Source organism: Hippocampus comes, unplaced genomic scaffold, assembly GCF_001891065.2.
Source record: "Hippocampus comes isolate QL1 unplaced genomic scaffold, H_comes_QL1_v1.1 scaffold69, whole genome shotgun sequence".
NCBI lineage: Eukaryota > Metazoa > Chordata > Actinopteri > Syngnathiformes > Syngnathidae > Hippocampus > Hippocampus comes.
In genome coordinates, this window is record NW_017805505.1 from 20156 (window position 1) to 33127 (window position 12972).

Sequence of the window (12972 nt, forward strand, 5' to 3'; positions counted from 1 at the left end):
GATGGAGAGCGCAAACTGCGAGCAGCTGCACAAACGAACTGCGGTATTATGGAAGTGGATACAAGGCAGGCGCGCTACGATGAACCCGATGTATCCGAGGACATTGCATGTGTTTTATTCCTGACATTCAGCGTGTACTTTTTACCATCGTCAGCGCTTCCGACGCAGTCTGCTTGGCCGCCTTTGCTTCTTTCTCTGCTTCTTCCACGTTTGCTTTAATGTTTGTGTAGGCTTTGAAGGCGGCCGTCGCATTGAAGGAGAGGTTCTTCGCTTCGGCCAAAATCCTGCGAGAAGAGCGGAAGAGTCAATTTCTCGTTTTTTTCCCCGGTGTATAATCCTGCATTGTGACCGGCGGTTACCCATCCAGAATTGTGGCCGACTCCTTCAGCTGTTGGGCGTGATCCTCTGCGGCGCGCACGCGATGGGCCAGGCCGCCGCCACTCAAACCGTCGGTCAGGTGCCGGACTTTGTCATCCAGCTGGTCGCTGAGAGGAACGAGTTCGTTTCTCATCTCCTCTGCATCCTACGAGCGTCACGCGATACTCAAGAGTCAGACGCCACACGTGTTACTCGCCGCGGAGTGTAAGACAATCATCCCGACGAGGTCCCCCGTTGTCGCACCTCTAACTCTTTATTGATGTTGTCGGAAAGCTGGTTGGCGTCATCCAGGAGGTTTTCCGCTTCCCCGATGACCTTTTGTGCTTCTCGTTTCACCCCGAGGACTGCGGCATGCCTCCCCTTTAAAAACAGAGCAGCGGCAAAGACCTCCGTGTCGGCTACTCGGCATTCAAGTAATGACACAAATTAGACCAATATTCATGGAAATAACGATGACCTTCTCTCACAAATGTACGAACCCGTGCAAACCTGTTTGCTTCAACGCGAAGCTGTCATTATGTTGAATGAAAGGCAGCAAATGGACACTGGTTATTTGTGGCAAATGAAAAACATTTATGAAAAGGAAATGGAGGGGGTGGGGGGGGGCAAAGAGGATCATTTCCCTCAATTTCGCAGCATGCGTAGTTTTGCACATCTGATATTCAATCCTGGAGTGATGAAATAAACGCATAACCATATTTTACAAAAAACAAAAAAAGAGTTGTTGATTGAGCACCCTCGGCGCTGCTAATGTGGAGAGCTCCTTCAGTAATCCCACTTCAGAGGTGGAAAATGAATTCAACGCAATTATCTATTTGAAGCATATTACGGGGTCATTTTCTCTCTTCATGACACAGTGAGTTAGGGAAACACCATGTAAATATAAAATCCAACTTCACAAAGTGGTCCTTTTGGAAATCCAAATTCTTTCCATTATATACGTCGACAATCTGCCAGTTGCGGAGGGATTAATCATATCAACGACATTGGTGGACCGGCTAGGACACCTCACGTTGTTCCAGTCTTTACTACGAAGATGGAGAATTTGAAGAACTGAGTGTCCGTGATGAGGCACGCCACTGCGCAAATTTGGGGGGTTCGCCCCGCCCCCGACGAGCAAATTTTCAAGAACCACGTACCTCCAAGAATGTGAGGTTGGCTTGGTTTTGTCCAGCCAACAAGCCAGCCTGCCTGGTCTTCTCGCGGGCGGAGTGAAGAAGTTCTTGAGCCTCCTGAAGTTTGCCCTCGTGGTCCGACAGCTTGTCTTTTATCTAGGAAGATAAAAATCGATACATGAACAAATATCGTTGAGTTCAGTATCGTTGCATCATAAGGTTTGTGGGTTACGAGTACCTCCGCTTTTAAGTCTTCTGTGGCCTGGTGAGGATTCCCAAACATCCTCTTCACTTTTAGGAACAACTCTTCTGCTAAACTGGGAGCATCACAATTATTCGGATTATTTATTTTGAAGATCTTATAGTTGACAGTTGCGTCACAGCCGAGGTCATCTGCGTGCCATCGGCGCACAACGTTAGCATACCACCCGATGACTCACGAGATGAAGTTTTGAAAACCAAACTTTCTCACCTTTGAAAAGGGAGTTTTATAAACATTTGTGTGTTTACCGCAGAGGCGCTGAACGCATGATTAGCATTAAGCGAGACGAGAAGAATCTAGCTCTCCCCAGTTGCTGCCACTCAAAGGATTTTGCGCAGTTTTGGCGGATACGGGCAAGGTAATTATTGGACTTGGTGTAACATTAATGAAGTCTATAGGGGGGGACGGTGAGATGAAAACAAGAGTTAAAATAAATATGCACTCTAAATGCTCACAGTGACTGTTTACAACATTTGACAGTGACTATATCATGTTCGTGGAAAACATTTGCAGTTTTCCGGCATTTGTAGAAATATGTTCCATTGGCTGTTTTGGTTTGAACTCTGTGCAGGGTTCAGTCTCAAAGACAAGAAGTGTGGCGAGGGCGATTTATCTTTAGCCCGGTTTTCCCGATACCGTGTCCATCTTTTAGTCTTTCCTGCGTTCACCCCTCCTCTCGTATCTCCGCATCGTTATGTCTCGCGTCTCCCCCCCGAGGCCATAGTTTTAATTAACTTATCGACCTCGTCAACATTTAATGCGCTAAAGAGATAAAGCGAGAGGAGGACGACGGGCGGAGGGAAGAGAGTAGATTACGGATCGAAAAACCTCCAGAAAGACTTCATCAGCACAACGTTCTTGCTTCTTGCGAGTGCGTAATTGTCGCAGTGCGGGATTGCGCTCGCTTGGATGATGTGCAGACAGTCAATCCTACTTTTGAGTTTGTTTCGGTGGTTTTATACGGATTGTAAATGAAAGCAATAATAAGCAGCGGGAGAGAGAACGTGCCTTGAATGAAGAGCCTTAAAGTCACTGTCACGGTATATTGGCCTGTAATACGGATAACGGCAATCTTTTTTTTTTTTTTTTCATTGCCACGGTAGCACCAAATCACTTACTATGGCGGTCGATCATAAAAGACCGGGCAAAGCATTTCTATGTTGGGTTAGCACTAACGTTTTCATGTATGGAAAAAAACAAACTGATTTAAAGAAGTTACGAATGAATATATTGTATCATAAAAGACCGGGCAGAGCATTTCTATGTTGGGTTAGCACTAGCGTTTTCATGTATGGAAAAACAAACAAACTGATTTAAAGAAGTTACGAATGAATATATATTGTGTGTGTGTGTGCATTCCTACTCCATCTCCTCCTCAGCAATGAGGCGCTTCCCTCCCAGCTGTCGTTTCCTCATCTCAGCTAACATGGCCTGAATCTCGTCCTTCATCTCCTTCAAACTTTTTTCCGGCGTTCCGTCTTTGCGCGCCAGCATCCGGTTCAACTCATCAGCTTTGGACTGGAGATCTGGACACCAAAATGAGAAATATTTGCTACGGGGTGTAGCTTTTACGCCGTAAGCTTCAGCCACAATGGAAAAAAAAAAATAAGAGGGCACAATCTGATGCCAGCAGACGGTGACCCTGAAAAATTAAGCATGCGGTGGCTATAGAAAGTGAATGGGGAGATGCATGAGAAATTTGGAGTTGCAAAATTTTGACAAAAAAATAATATCAAGATAAAAGCAAGAAAGCTATTTGAGAACGCCATATTTGCATTTCTCTCATGGAATGAAAGTCACTGACATGCAAACCTAGTCGGTGATAAAATCCACTCAATGAGGATTGATTGAAACCATTAAAAAATTTGTTAGCATGATAATGAGGCATACATCGCTGTTTTTTTGCCTACGTTCGAAAAGAATGACTTGTATCCATCACATAATGGATGCGTGTGCGATTGTGCGTGCCAGTCGTCTATTACGTCTCTCAAGTCGATTTGATTAAAGCAAGTTGAAACTTCACACCAGTGATTTTTTGTGAGTGGGTGTGCATGGTCGAAGCGATGCGGCCTTTCTTCTCATCTGAAATGTAAACATGATGTGATTATTACAGCCGAGACACAAGCAAAGCCATCACGCTAATGAACAGCTGCGGCGTATGTGTGTGTGCACGCGTATGCCACCGAGTCGGCATGTCACAGCCGGATAATTACATGCTGGGATTTAAAAGCCAATTAAACACTTAAAACGTGAACGGAATCATATCATGGTACACAGTAAACACACACACACACACACACACACACACACACACACACACACACACACACACACACACACACACACACACACACACACACGCACACACACACACACACGTATACACACAGTGAGTGTGTACAGTATTTCCTTGCCTTATTATCGAGAAGTGTGTGTGCGTATGAAGTTGTATTTTTCGTGCACTTCTGCATCGGTTTATGCACGATGCTTTAGAGAAGTGTGTGTGCGTGTGTGTGTGTGTGTGTTTGATAGCCACTAATTATGTCCCTAATTGCTACTCTCAATCATCCTCTGAGAACCAACTCACACTTCACACATTCACACACAGCCGTAATCACGCAATGATCAGGCCCTGAGCCAGAGAGCTTGCAGCAGCAATGAGAAGCCGAAAGTTTCATCACTTTCTTTGCACCCAAGACAACACAACTTTTTTTCTTCTTTTTAAAATAAACGAGTTATAAATCCAGCCATCTCTACAGCGCGATCCCCGTTTCTCTGTTGCTTGACGACCGACTCCTACCAATGGCTCGCCACGGAAAACAAGATTTCTGGCGGTGGCGCGACATCCCCTGCGTCTCCCAAACACGTAACAAATGGCTTTCCAAAAGCTGCAATGGCACGGATTTGCGCGCATCGCTGCCTGATGAAGCTACTCGGGCAAATTGGCCTTGTGTGACAACAAAAGTGACTGAAAAAAAGGATGTGAGACATCACTGTGTAACTAGCTGCATTCTATTTGTTGGTGCTGGGGTACCTCATGAACGTACTGTATAATAGAACCCAATATGGAAACAGCAGAGTGAAAAAAAAAACAGTCAACAGAAGACAGAGAATTAACGCAAGCAAGGTGGTGTCGATTGGCGCTACCTTGAGCTCCCAGCAGCGCGTCCCTAACGAACTTCTCCAGGATCTCGGCTCGCTTTTCAATTCTGTTGGCATCATCTTCCACTTGTTCTCCATCAGCAGACACCTTAGTTGCCTACACAAAAGACATGCACCCACCCACCCACCCACACACACGCAAGCATGTTAAATAAATAAGCAGGTTGTTCCCTTCCCGTGATAAATGAACAATGATCGGAGGATCATCAATATTTTAGTTTGTTACCTTTGTTTGTGTGATTATTGTCTACTTCCACACTGTCATGTGCCAGTACTACATACTACACATGAATTATGTACAACAAAACAAGCTCATCCGCTGAGATTCATACACAATCACACAAAAGATTTCAGGAAGACGCACACACGCGCAGAGTCAAGCAGTAGAGTGTGTGTCATGTGTGTGTGTCATTATTGATATTCAACAAGACCATGCCCTGTCATCCATCAAGTGTGTGACTGAGCATGCGGCTGAACGCCGGGTTGTGCACAAGTCACTAAGAATGTGCTGCTTGACAGCATAATTATATATTTAAACACATTTGATATACTGGTCAGCTCGTTTGACCTCTCTGACACTCCAACATCCAGATTTCACATTGAGAAACGTTTAACAAGAGCAAACGCAGAATATGGGCCAATGCGATCCAAACTGGTATTAATTTATGCTCACGGGTACTTGCGGTGGAACCGTGAGGCCCAAATTAGTATTTGTTCCACTATTTTGATCACATGTCAATCAACAAGCTGTAACCTTGCAGGGCGCTTTCGTGCTGAGCGCCTCGGCCTGCTGTATAAGCATTCAGACTTGTTTATCTACAGATTCTTTGCACATACGGCGAGTAAGTGCCTGAAACTATATTATCGCTCCGTGGCAAAGCTTGTTCGCTCCATCCCGTGATGGTGAGATAGAGACAAAGGGAACAACAGGAAGGCACACTAGCGACAAAGCAGGACTCAAGTTGGGCCGAAAGCGACAAAGGCGCGCGCACCCTGCTGTGTAGTTGGTCCATCTCGACAACCAGCGATCCCAAGTTGGAGTCGGCCAGCTGGAGTAATCTCTCCGGAGCTTTCTGAGGTGACAGCATGTGCTGCAGGAGAGAAAGAGAATAACATGAAGGCACAAAAGACAGATGATGTCTGACACATTTTGGCTCAGGGCTCAAGACTTTTCAACCTCGCAGCTCAGGGAAGTTGCAAGTGGATTGCATCCTCACATTTGTGTCTTATTTTCATTCCGAGTGGCGTGAAGTCCGCAGGGTCAAAGTTGACGTACCTTGAGTTCTTCGGTCACAGTCAACAGAAGACAGAGAATTAACGCAAGCAAGGTGGTGTCGATTGGCGCTACCTTGAGCTCCCAGCAGCGCGTCCCTAACGAACTTCTCCAGGATCTCGGCTCGCTTTTCAATTCTGTTGGCATCATCTTCCACTTGTTCTCCATCAGCAGACACCTTAGTTGCCTACACAAAAGACATGCACCCACCCACCCACCCACACACACGCAAGCATGTTAAATAAATAAGCAGGTTGTTCCCTTCCCGTGATAAATGAACAATGATCGGAGGATCATCAATATTTTAGTTTGTTACCTTTGTTTGTGTGATTATTGTCTACTTCCACACTGTCATGTGCCAGTACTACATACTACACATGAATTATGTACAACAAAACAAGCTCATCCGCTGAGATTCATACACAATCACACAAAAGATTTCAGGAAGACGCACACACGCGCAGAGTCAAGCAGTAGAGTGTGTGTCATGTGTGTGTGTCATTATTGATATTCAACAAGACCATGCCCTGTCATCCATCAAGTGTGTGACTGAGCATGCGGCTGAACGCCGGGTTGTGCACAAGTCACTAAGAATGTGCTGCTTGACAGCATAATTATATATTTAAACACATTTGATATACTGGTCAGCTCGTTTGACCTCTCTGACACTCCAACATCCAGATTTCACATTGAGAAACGTTTAACAAGAGCAAACGCAGAATATGGGCCAATGCGATCCAAACTGGTATTAATTTATGCTCACGGGTACTTGCGGTGGAACCGTGAGGCCCAAATTAGTATTTGTTCCACTATTTTGATCACATGTCAATCAACAAGCTGTAACCTTGCAGGGCGCTTTCGTGCTGAGCGCCTCGGCCTGCTGTATAAGCATTCAGACTTGTTTATCTACAGATTCTTTGCACATACGGCGAGTAAGTGCCTGAAACTATATTATCGCTCCGTGGCAAAGCTTGTTCGCTCCATCCCGTGATGGTGAGATAGAGACAAAGGGAACAACAGGAAGGCACACTAGCGACAAAGCAGGACTCAAGTTGGGCCGAAAGCGACAAAGGCGCGCGCACCCTGCTGTGTAGTTGGTCCATCTCGACAACCAGCGATCCCAAGTTGGAGTCGGCCAGCTGGAGTAATCTCTCCGGAGCTTTCTGAGGTGACAGCATGTGCTGCAGGAGAGAAAGAGAATAACATGAAGGCACAAAAGACAGATGATGTCTGACACATTTTGGCTCAGGGCTCAAGACTTTTCAACCTCGCAGCTCAGGGAAGTTGCAAGTGGATTGCATCCTCACATTTGTGTCTTATTTTCATTCCGAGTGGCGTGAAGTCCGCAGGGTCAAAGTTGACGTACCTTGAGTTCTTCGGTCATGTTTTCAAAGCGGTACAGGATCTTGTAAGGTGGCGGCAGGGGCGTGGTCAGCGTGATGTCGGTGACGATGCGATACAGGCGGTCCATGTCGGTGAACAGCAGACCTGTGCACTCGTCGTCGCACGCTGTACACATACGGAGGGATTTAAAGGCCGGCCCAAGCATAAACAGCAAAGGTTACACATGTCATGTCAAGAGATCAGGCAGATGCAGAAAACAACAACAAAAAAAATAGCTGATTCGTGTATTGTGTGAAGCGATATCCGGTGTGTTATTGGAATTTTTGCTCAATATTTTTTTTTTTTGCCTTCTAGTCGTTATTGCTGAAAGAAAACTAAATTCAAGGTGCTTGCATGGGTTGTCGAAAATTTCATCGACATCCTATTTTTTTTTTCAATGTGTTGAATTTTGCTTGTTTTTACGGCTGACACAGGCATAACCTTTAGGGACCTACCATGAGAGTATCAATTGAACACCTCAGTGTGTGAGAGCGCACAGCGCAGGGAGCTAAGCGCACCTGTTATGAGCACATACTGCAGGCTGAGAATACACATAAATTGCGCATCAGGGGACCCATTCAGACACATGCAGAGCACAATGTGCGCGCTTGCGTACTGTTTGAGTTTTTCTTGCCTCTCTGCAGCCAGGGGCTGATTTATGGCTGAAATTAAAATTTCTGACAGAGGGGATCTAAGATAAATTAAAGAGAAACACTTTCTACTCTATCAATCTATGACATAACCAGAGCGTGCGGGAACACACACACACGCACACACACAAAAGCAAACTTTAAAAAAAAATCTCCAACCGATGAACATAAATACAACCAATCCCTCTTTTAATAAGTTGAGTGTAAAGACTCGAAAATCCCTTTCAATGTGTAATGCAAAGGCACACTATTTAAATTTTTACGGATCACTATACTCAGCACAAAAAAAGTCATCTTTTAATTACCATCTTTTAATGATCACATCTGTTATTAAATGAACACACGCAATATTGAAGAACAAAGTATGATGTAGAGTAATGAATAATTCGAGGTTTATGTTCGCTTTTCACCGAAAACATGCTGCTCACTGCAAAACGCGCATGACATGCAAGTGCACAGCACAACAGGGGAATCATCCGTTACCTTAATGTGAGTTGTTTGTTTTGGACGGCAGATACCAATGTTGTCATTTATATTTCTGAAAGTCAATCTGCATTCAAATCCAATGTGGTTGGACACTTTTTTTTTTTTAATGGGAAAAATTAAATCTTCGTAGTGCAGCAGTATGAGTCTGCAGGCTGTGAGAGCTTTTTCAAATTGCGTTCTAGATACAAGTGACATGGTAAAAGTATTACCCGAGGCTTTTTTTCTTTTTAATTCTTCTTTACGTTAACAGTGTTGTCTATGTGGCTTCTTGAAACCAATTCATCCTTCTTGAACCATTCTTGTAGAAATCGGAAGATGACCAGCATCCAGAGTTTGACCTTAGCGGTCCCGTTATAGTAAGAGAAATAGGAAAGTCAAAGAGCAAATAAATAAATACGAAACTCCCATCAAACCTTGTTGAGATTCTACCAGGTCTAAACTGTTAGCACGTCTCCATGGATCAGAATCACAAAACGGAGGGCTCGGCTAGCGAGGAACGAGCAAACCCACATCTGATTGCCTCGATCCATGCGACCCATCAGGACTTCTTATTATGGTTGGGGGGGGCAACAGGACAACCAGTTTGGTGAGGGCTGCACTGGCGCAATTGCACAGCTAAAGCACGAACACACGCTTGGCACCTGGACGTGTCGAGCAATCACCTCTGCGACCGGCTAACAGCAATTTCTTATCAGCATCTGTCTTTCAAAGTTCTTTCTATACTCTCTCTCTCACACACACTCACACATGCGCGCGCACACCAAGACAAGCTAATGGAACTAAATTGGCCCCACCATTATGATCATATTAAGTTTAAATTAGCACCAAATGACATTGAAATCATTGCCTAAATGACTGAAATTTCAATTCTGATGCAGACCCCTCAGTCTCCCAGGGCAACCGGGTGAAAGCTGCTCATTTGCACTAGCTCGCCTAAATAAAGTAAAATGGCAAGATCAGGTGAACACGCTGGGCTCTCGGCGGCTGCAGAGAAACGATTGGAGGAGAAAAAAAAAAGAGCTGAGGAAAGACGCCTGTGGGCAAAGATTGCGGTTTCTGTTACTGGAAAGCATCCAAAGAGAACTGCATCATGATTTTCGTTTTCATGAATTAGCTTTAGATATTTTCATTATTTTAATTACATGTCAAATAAAAAGTTATATAAAATTATTCGAAGAACATGTTTCACCATACAACACGAAAAAACATTAAAAAATATAATAATTCTACACAACCATGCTTTTTCCGATATATTAAAAAAGTCGCTTGATAAATAGCACACAAAGAACATGAGTGTATGAAATGCTGTGCGTTAGTCCTTACAGATGATCCCAGATGGTCCACACACATGCCTTTCCATGCACCGGTCACAAGACCTCCCCGAGGCCCCGAACGTGCACTGGCATTGGCCAGTGACAGGGTCACATGGTCCGGGCAACGCCCCCCACGGGGAACACTTACACTCCTCGCATCGCCCACCAGGAATCTGAGGGTTACCATAGTAACCAGTGGAACACCTGGATGGGGAAGGAAAATGATGAGTTTCCATCATTTAAAAAAACTTTTTTTTTTTTTTTTGCAATATTTGTCCCCAAAAAAATCGTAACATGGTCAAGTTGCTTCTGACCTTTCACAATATTTCCCCTCATATCCCTCAGGACAGGCTGTGCAACGGTAGTCATCATAGCCTTCGGTGACGCAGAATGGACTAAAACTGGACAGACAAAAAGAGTTCCGTTCATATAGCAACATGGGACAATGGCAAAGCACATTAAACGCCCACTGAATTTCCTGAAATAGTAGAACAAGGCTCTGAATGAATAACTGCAGACAAATTTTTTTTTTTAATGTTACCATTATTTGGGTGAGGAAAAGAGGCATTAACTTCATCAGAAACAAACGGACAACACGTACTTGTTCCCAGGATTAGTAAGGGGGCAGGCGCAAGGTTTGCAGTCATCACGGAATCCTCGGACCACGCCGTAGAATCCCGGAGCGCAGCGCTCGCAGTGATCCCCCTCTGTGTTGTCTTGACAGTTCTTTGCGACGTGCACACACACAAACATAACTTAGCCCATTCTTGTGGAAGAAAATAAACGTTAGAATTGCGATTGAAGCATGACGCCTAGCAATGAAATGGCATTTTGTGTGTGAGGACATGCTCAAACTCCGTCAATCCAAGTTATCAAATGTCGATCCGTTTGAATGATGGTTGTAAATGTGCTTGATGAGGCTTATTTTTCAGCAGGAATCCTGTTCAATTATAGTCACTCTGAGATTTACATTTCAGACGATGCGATTTTTTTTCAACCCTTGATGCACATTTGCAAAACGAAATAAATCGACAATGTTCACATTTGTTTTGATAGCATATTTCAGACCATCTCATCATATTTATGAGACTGACAATACTCTGCGCATGTCCCTCGACCGTCCACTGTAGATGCAGCTGCCTAAGCAGTGAAAGAAAAATCATTTCTTTTCAGCACATTTCAAGGCCGCCTTGCATTATTATTATTATTTTTTTTTTTTTTTTTAAGTGAGGCCTGGCACATTGTTGTTGCCTGTCCTGCATGTCTCACACAACGGTCTAAAGAGCTTCTATTCAAGCACAGCTGAATATGCTGTTACAAGTTCATTCGCCGTCTTTGTCAGAATCGTCACAATGAACACGCATACAATGAGTATTGAATATACACAGAATCCCTTTTTCGATGTGCGGGTGTAGTTTCCAAACACTGCAACGTGACAGACATGAATGTGTTGCTAATATTTGGGTTCTCGGATTGAGCGATGTAAGAGGAGCATTATTCTCCCCCCGCAGGCTCGTGACTTGTTGTGTTGTTAAAATGAGTCCTTCAATCAGCTGCAACAGGAAGTTGCATTTCCATTAACTTCCTGCGTTCCTCGTTACTGCTAATTACCCCAGAAACAAACTCATTTAGGGTTTTCAATTTGGCTCGCTCGGTTAGAAAATTCTAATGACGCCGTTACCGAAGGCGCAATGAACATGGGCAAGGAAGGCAGAAATGGCTGTGAGGCAGAGCAGAGGTAGGAAGAAAACAAGGCGGAAGGGAACGTAAAAAGAAGCGAGACAATTGACTCCAAAACAAAATGAACAAAAGAGACAGAGAGTGGATCGAGTGCTCGGAAGCAAGGATTCCGACACTCCTATCACGGAAAGGCTCGACTTTACTCTTCAATTTATATGGACTTCTTCATTGTGATCATTACCTTTCTTCTCATATTGGCTGAGATAAATCACATGGTTCTACTGCCTTATAAAAAGCCACGCGTGTTACAAAGTATAATACTTCAATCATGTTTGAAGAGGTGAGATTTTCTACAATCTGGAGGGTGAAACAACAATCTGCGCCAGGACTCTTCTGGACTGTGAAATTCACATTCCCTCTTGAAGTCCCTTTGGGCCCCGATCAAGAGCGACAGAATGACATGAAATATGAATAAGCCAGTTTGTGTTCATTACAGCGAGGCTAATTAAACTTCTTTCCTTAGACTCGCCTTAATTTCTCTTCCAGCTTCGAGCCCAAAGGTGTCTCACACACACACACACACACACCTGGCACAAGTTACCTGGCATATGGAGGAGTCAGGGTCACAGGTGGTCGAGTGGCCGCTGCACTGGCATTGAACACAGCTGCCCATGCCCGCAGCAGTGGGGACTCTGGAGGCCGGAGCAGATGCGTGCGAGCCGCCGCGGAGGCGGTAGAAACCTGCTGCGCACTCCTGCGTCGGCACAGACAGAAGGACATTCAAAACAGAGAGACCAAAAGACATGAGTCAAGACTGAATGAAGCAGGCAAGGTACAAGGACCTTGCGGCGCGTCAGATCTTTTTTGTGTGTGAACATGTATTCCCACGGTCATAATGAAATATGAACGCTAATGCAAGTCGCAGAGAGCGAAGACAACACTACTCATGGGCTCATAATTATCCTAAATTGCTATTTCTCAAGGCGACCGTTGACCTCGGCTTTCACACATGAAGCCAATTAAGGGTTATTCCCCCTTGGTGACTTTGGAACACACAATAGCGCGCGCGCAGATATGCAAGGTAACTCTCCATCCCCGTGTGTTGAGCAATAATTAATGAAGGCCTTTTAAAGAGCCATCTGCTCCCTCGGCTTGCACTAAACGCCCATTTTCAAAATACTTTCAGAACGACGGCAGCGACCAACCGGGCGCTCATCTGCCGGCAAAGCACCTCGAGAAAAGTTTGAAGTTGAACTACGCTTGGTTATGT

At 44.7% G+C, this 12972-nt stretch overlaps 1 protein-coding gene across 1 annotated transcript in view; it reads right to left on the bottom strand.

The window, feature by feature from the left end:
• Positions 1–12972, bottom strand: part of lama2 (laminin, alpha 2) — a 106854-nt gene that overhangs the window by 18634 nt on the left and 75248 nt on the right. Inside the window, exons 33-45 of the mRNA XM_019877588.1 lie at positions 12304–12456; positions 10624–10748; positions 10337–10423; positions 10171–10226; positions 7557–7699; positions 7273–7371; positions 6266–6377; positions 3119–3281; positions 1732–1810; positions 1518–1649; positions 622–738; positions 360–523; positions 146–284 (exon numbers count right to left, since the gene is read on the bottom strand). Of these exons, the coding sequence (XP_019733147.1) occupies positions 146–284; positions 360–523; positions 622–738; positions 1518–1649; positions 1732–1810; positions 3119–3281; positions 6266–6377; positions 7273–7371; positions 7557–7699; positions 10171–10226; positions 10337–10423; positions 10624–10748; positions 12304–12456 (1569 nt within the window). The remainder of the gene's footprint in view (positions 1–145; positions 285–359; positions 524–621; positions 739–1517; positions 1650–1731; positions 1811–3118; positions 3282–6265; positions 6378–7272; positions 7372–7556; positions 7700–10170; positions 10227–10336; positions 10424–10623; positions 10749–12303; positions 12457–12972) is intronic.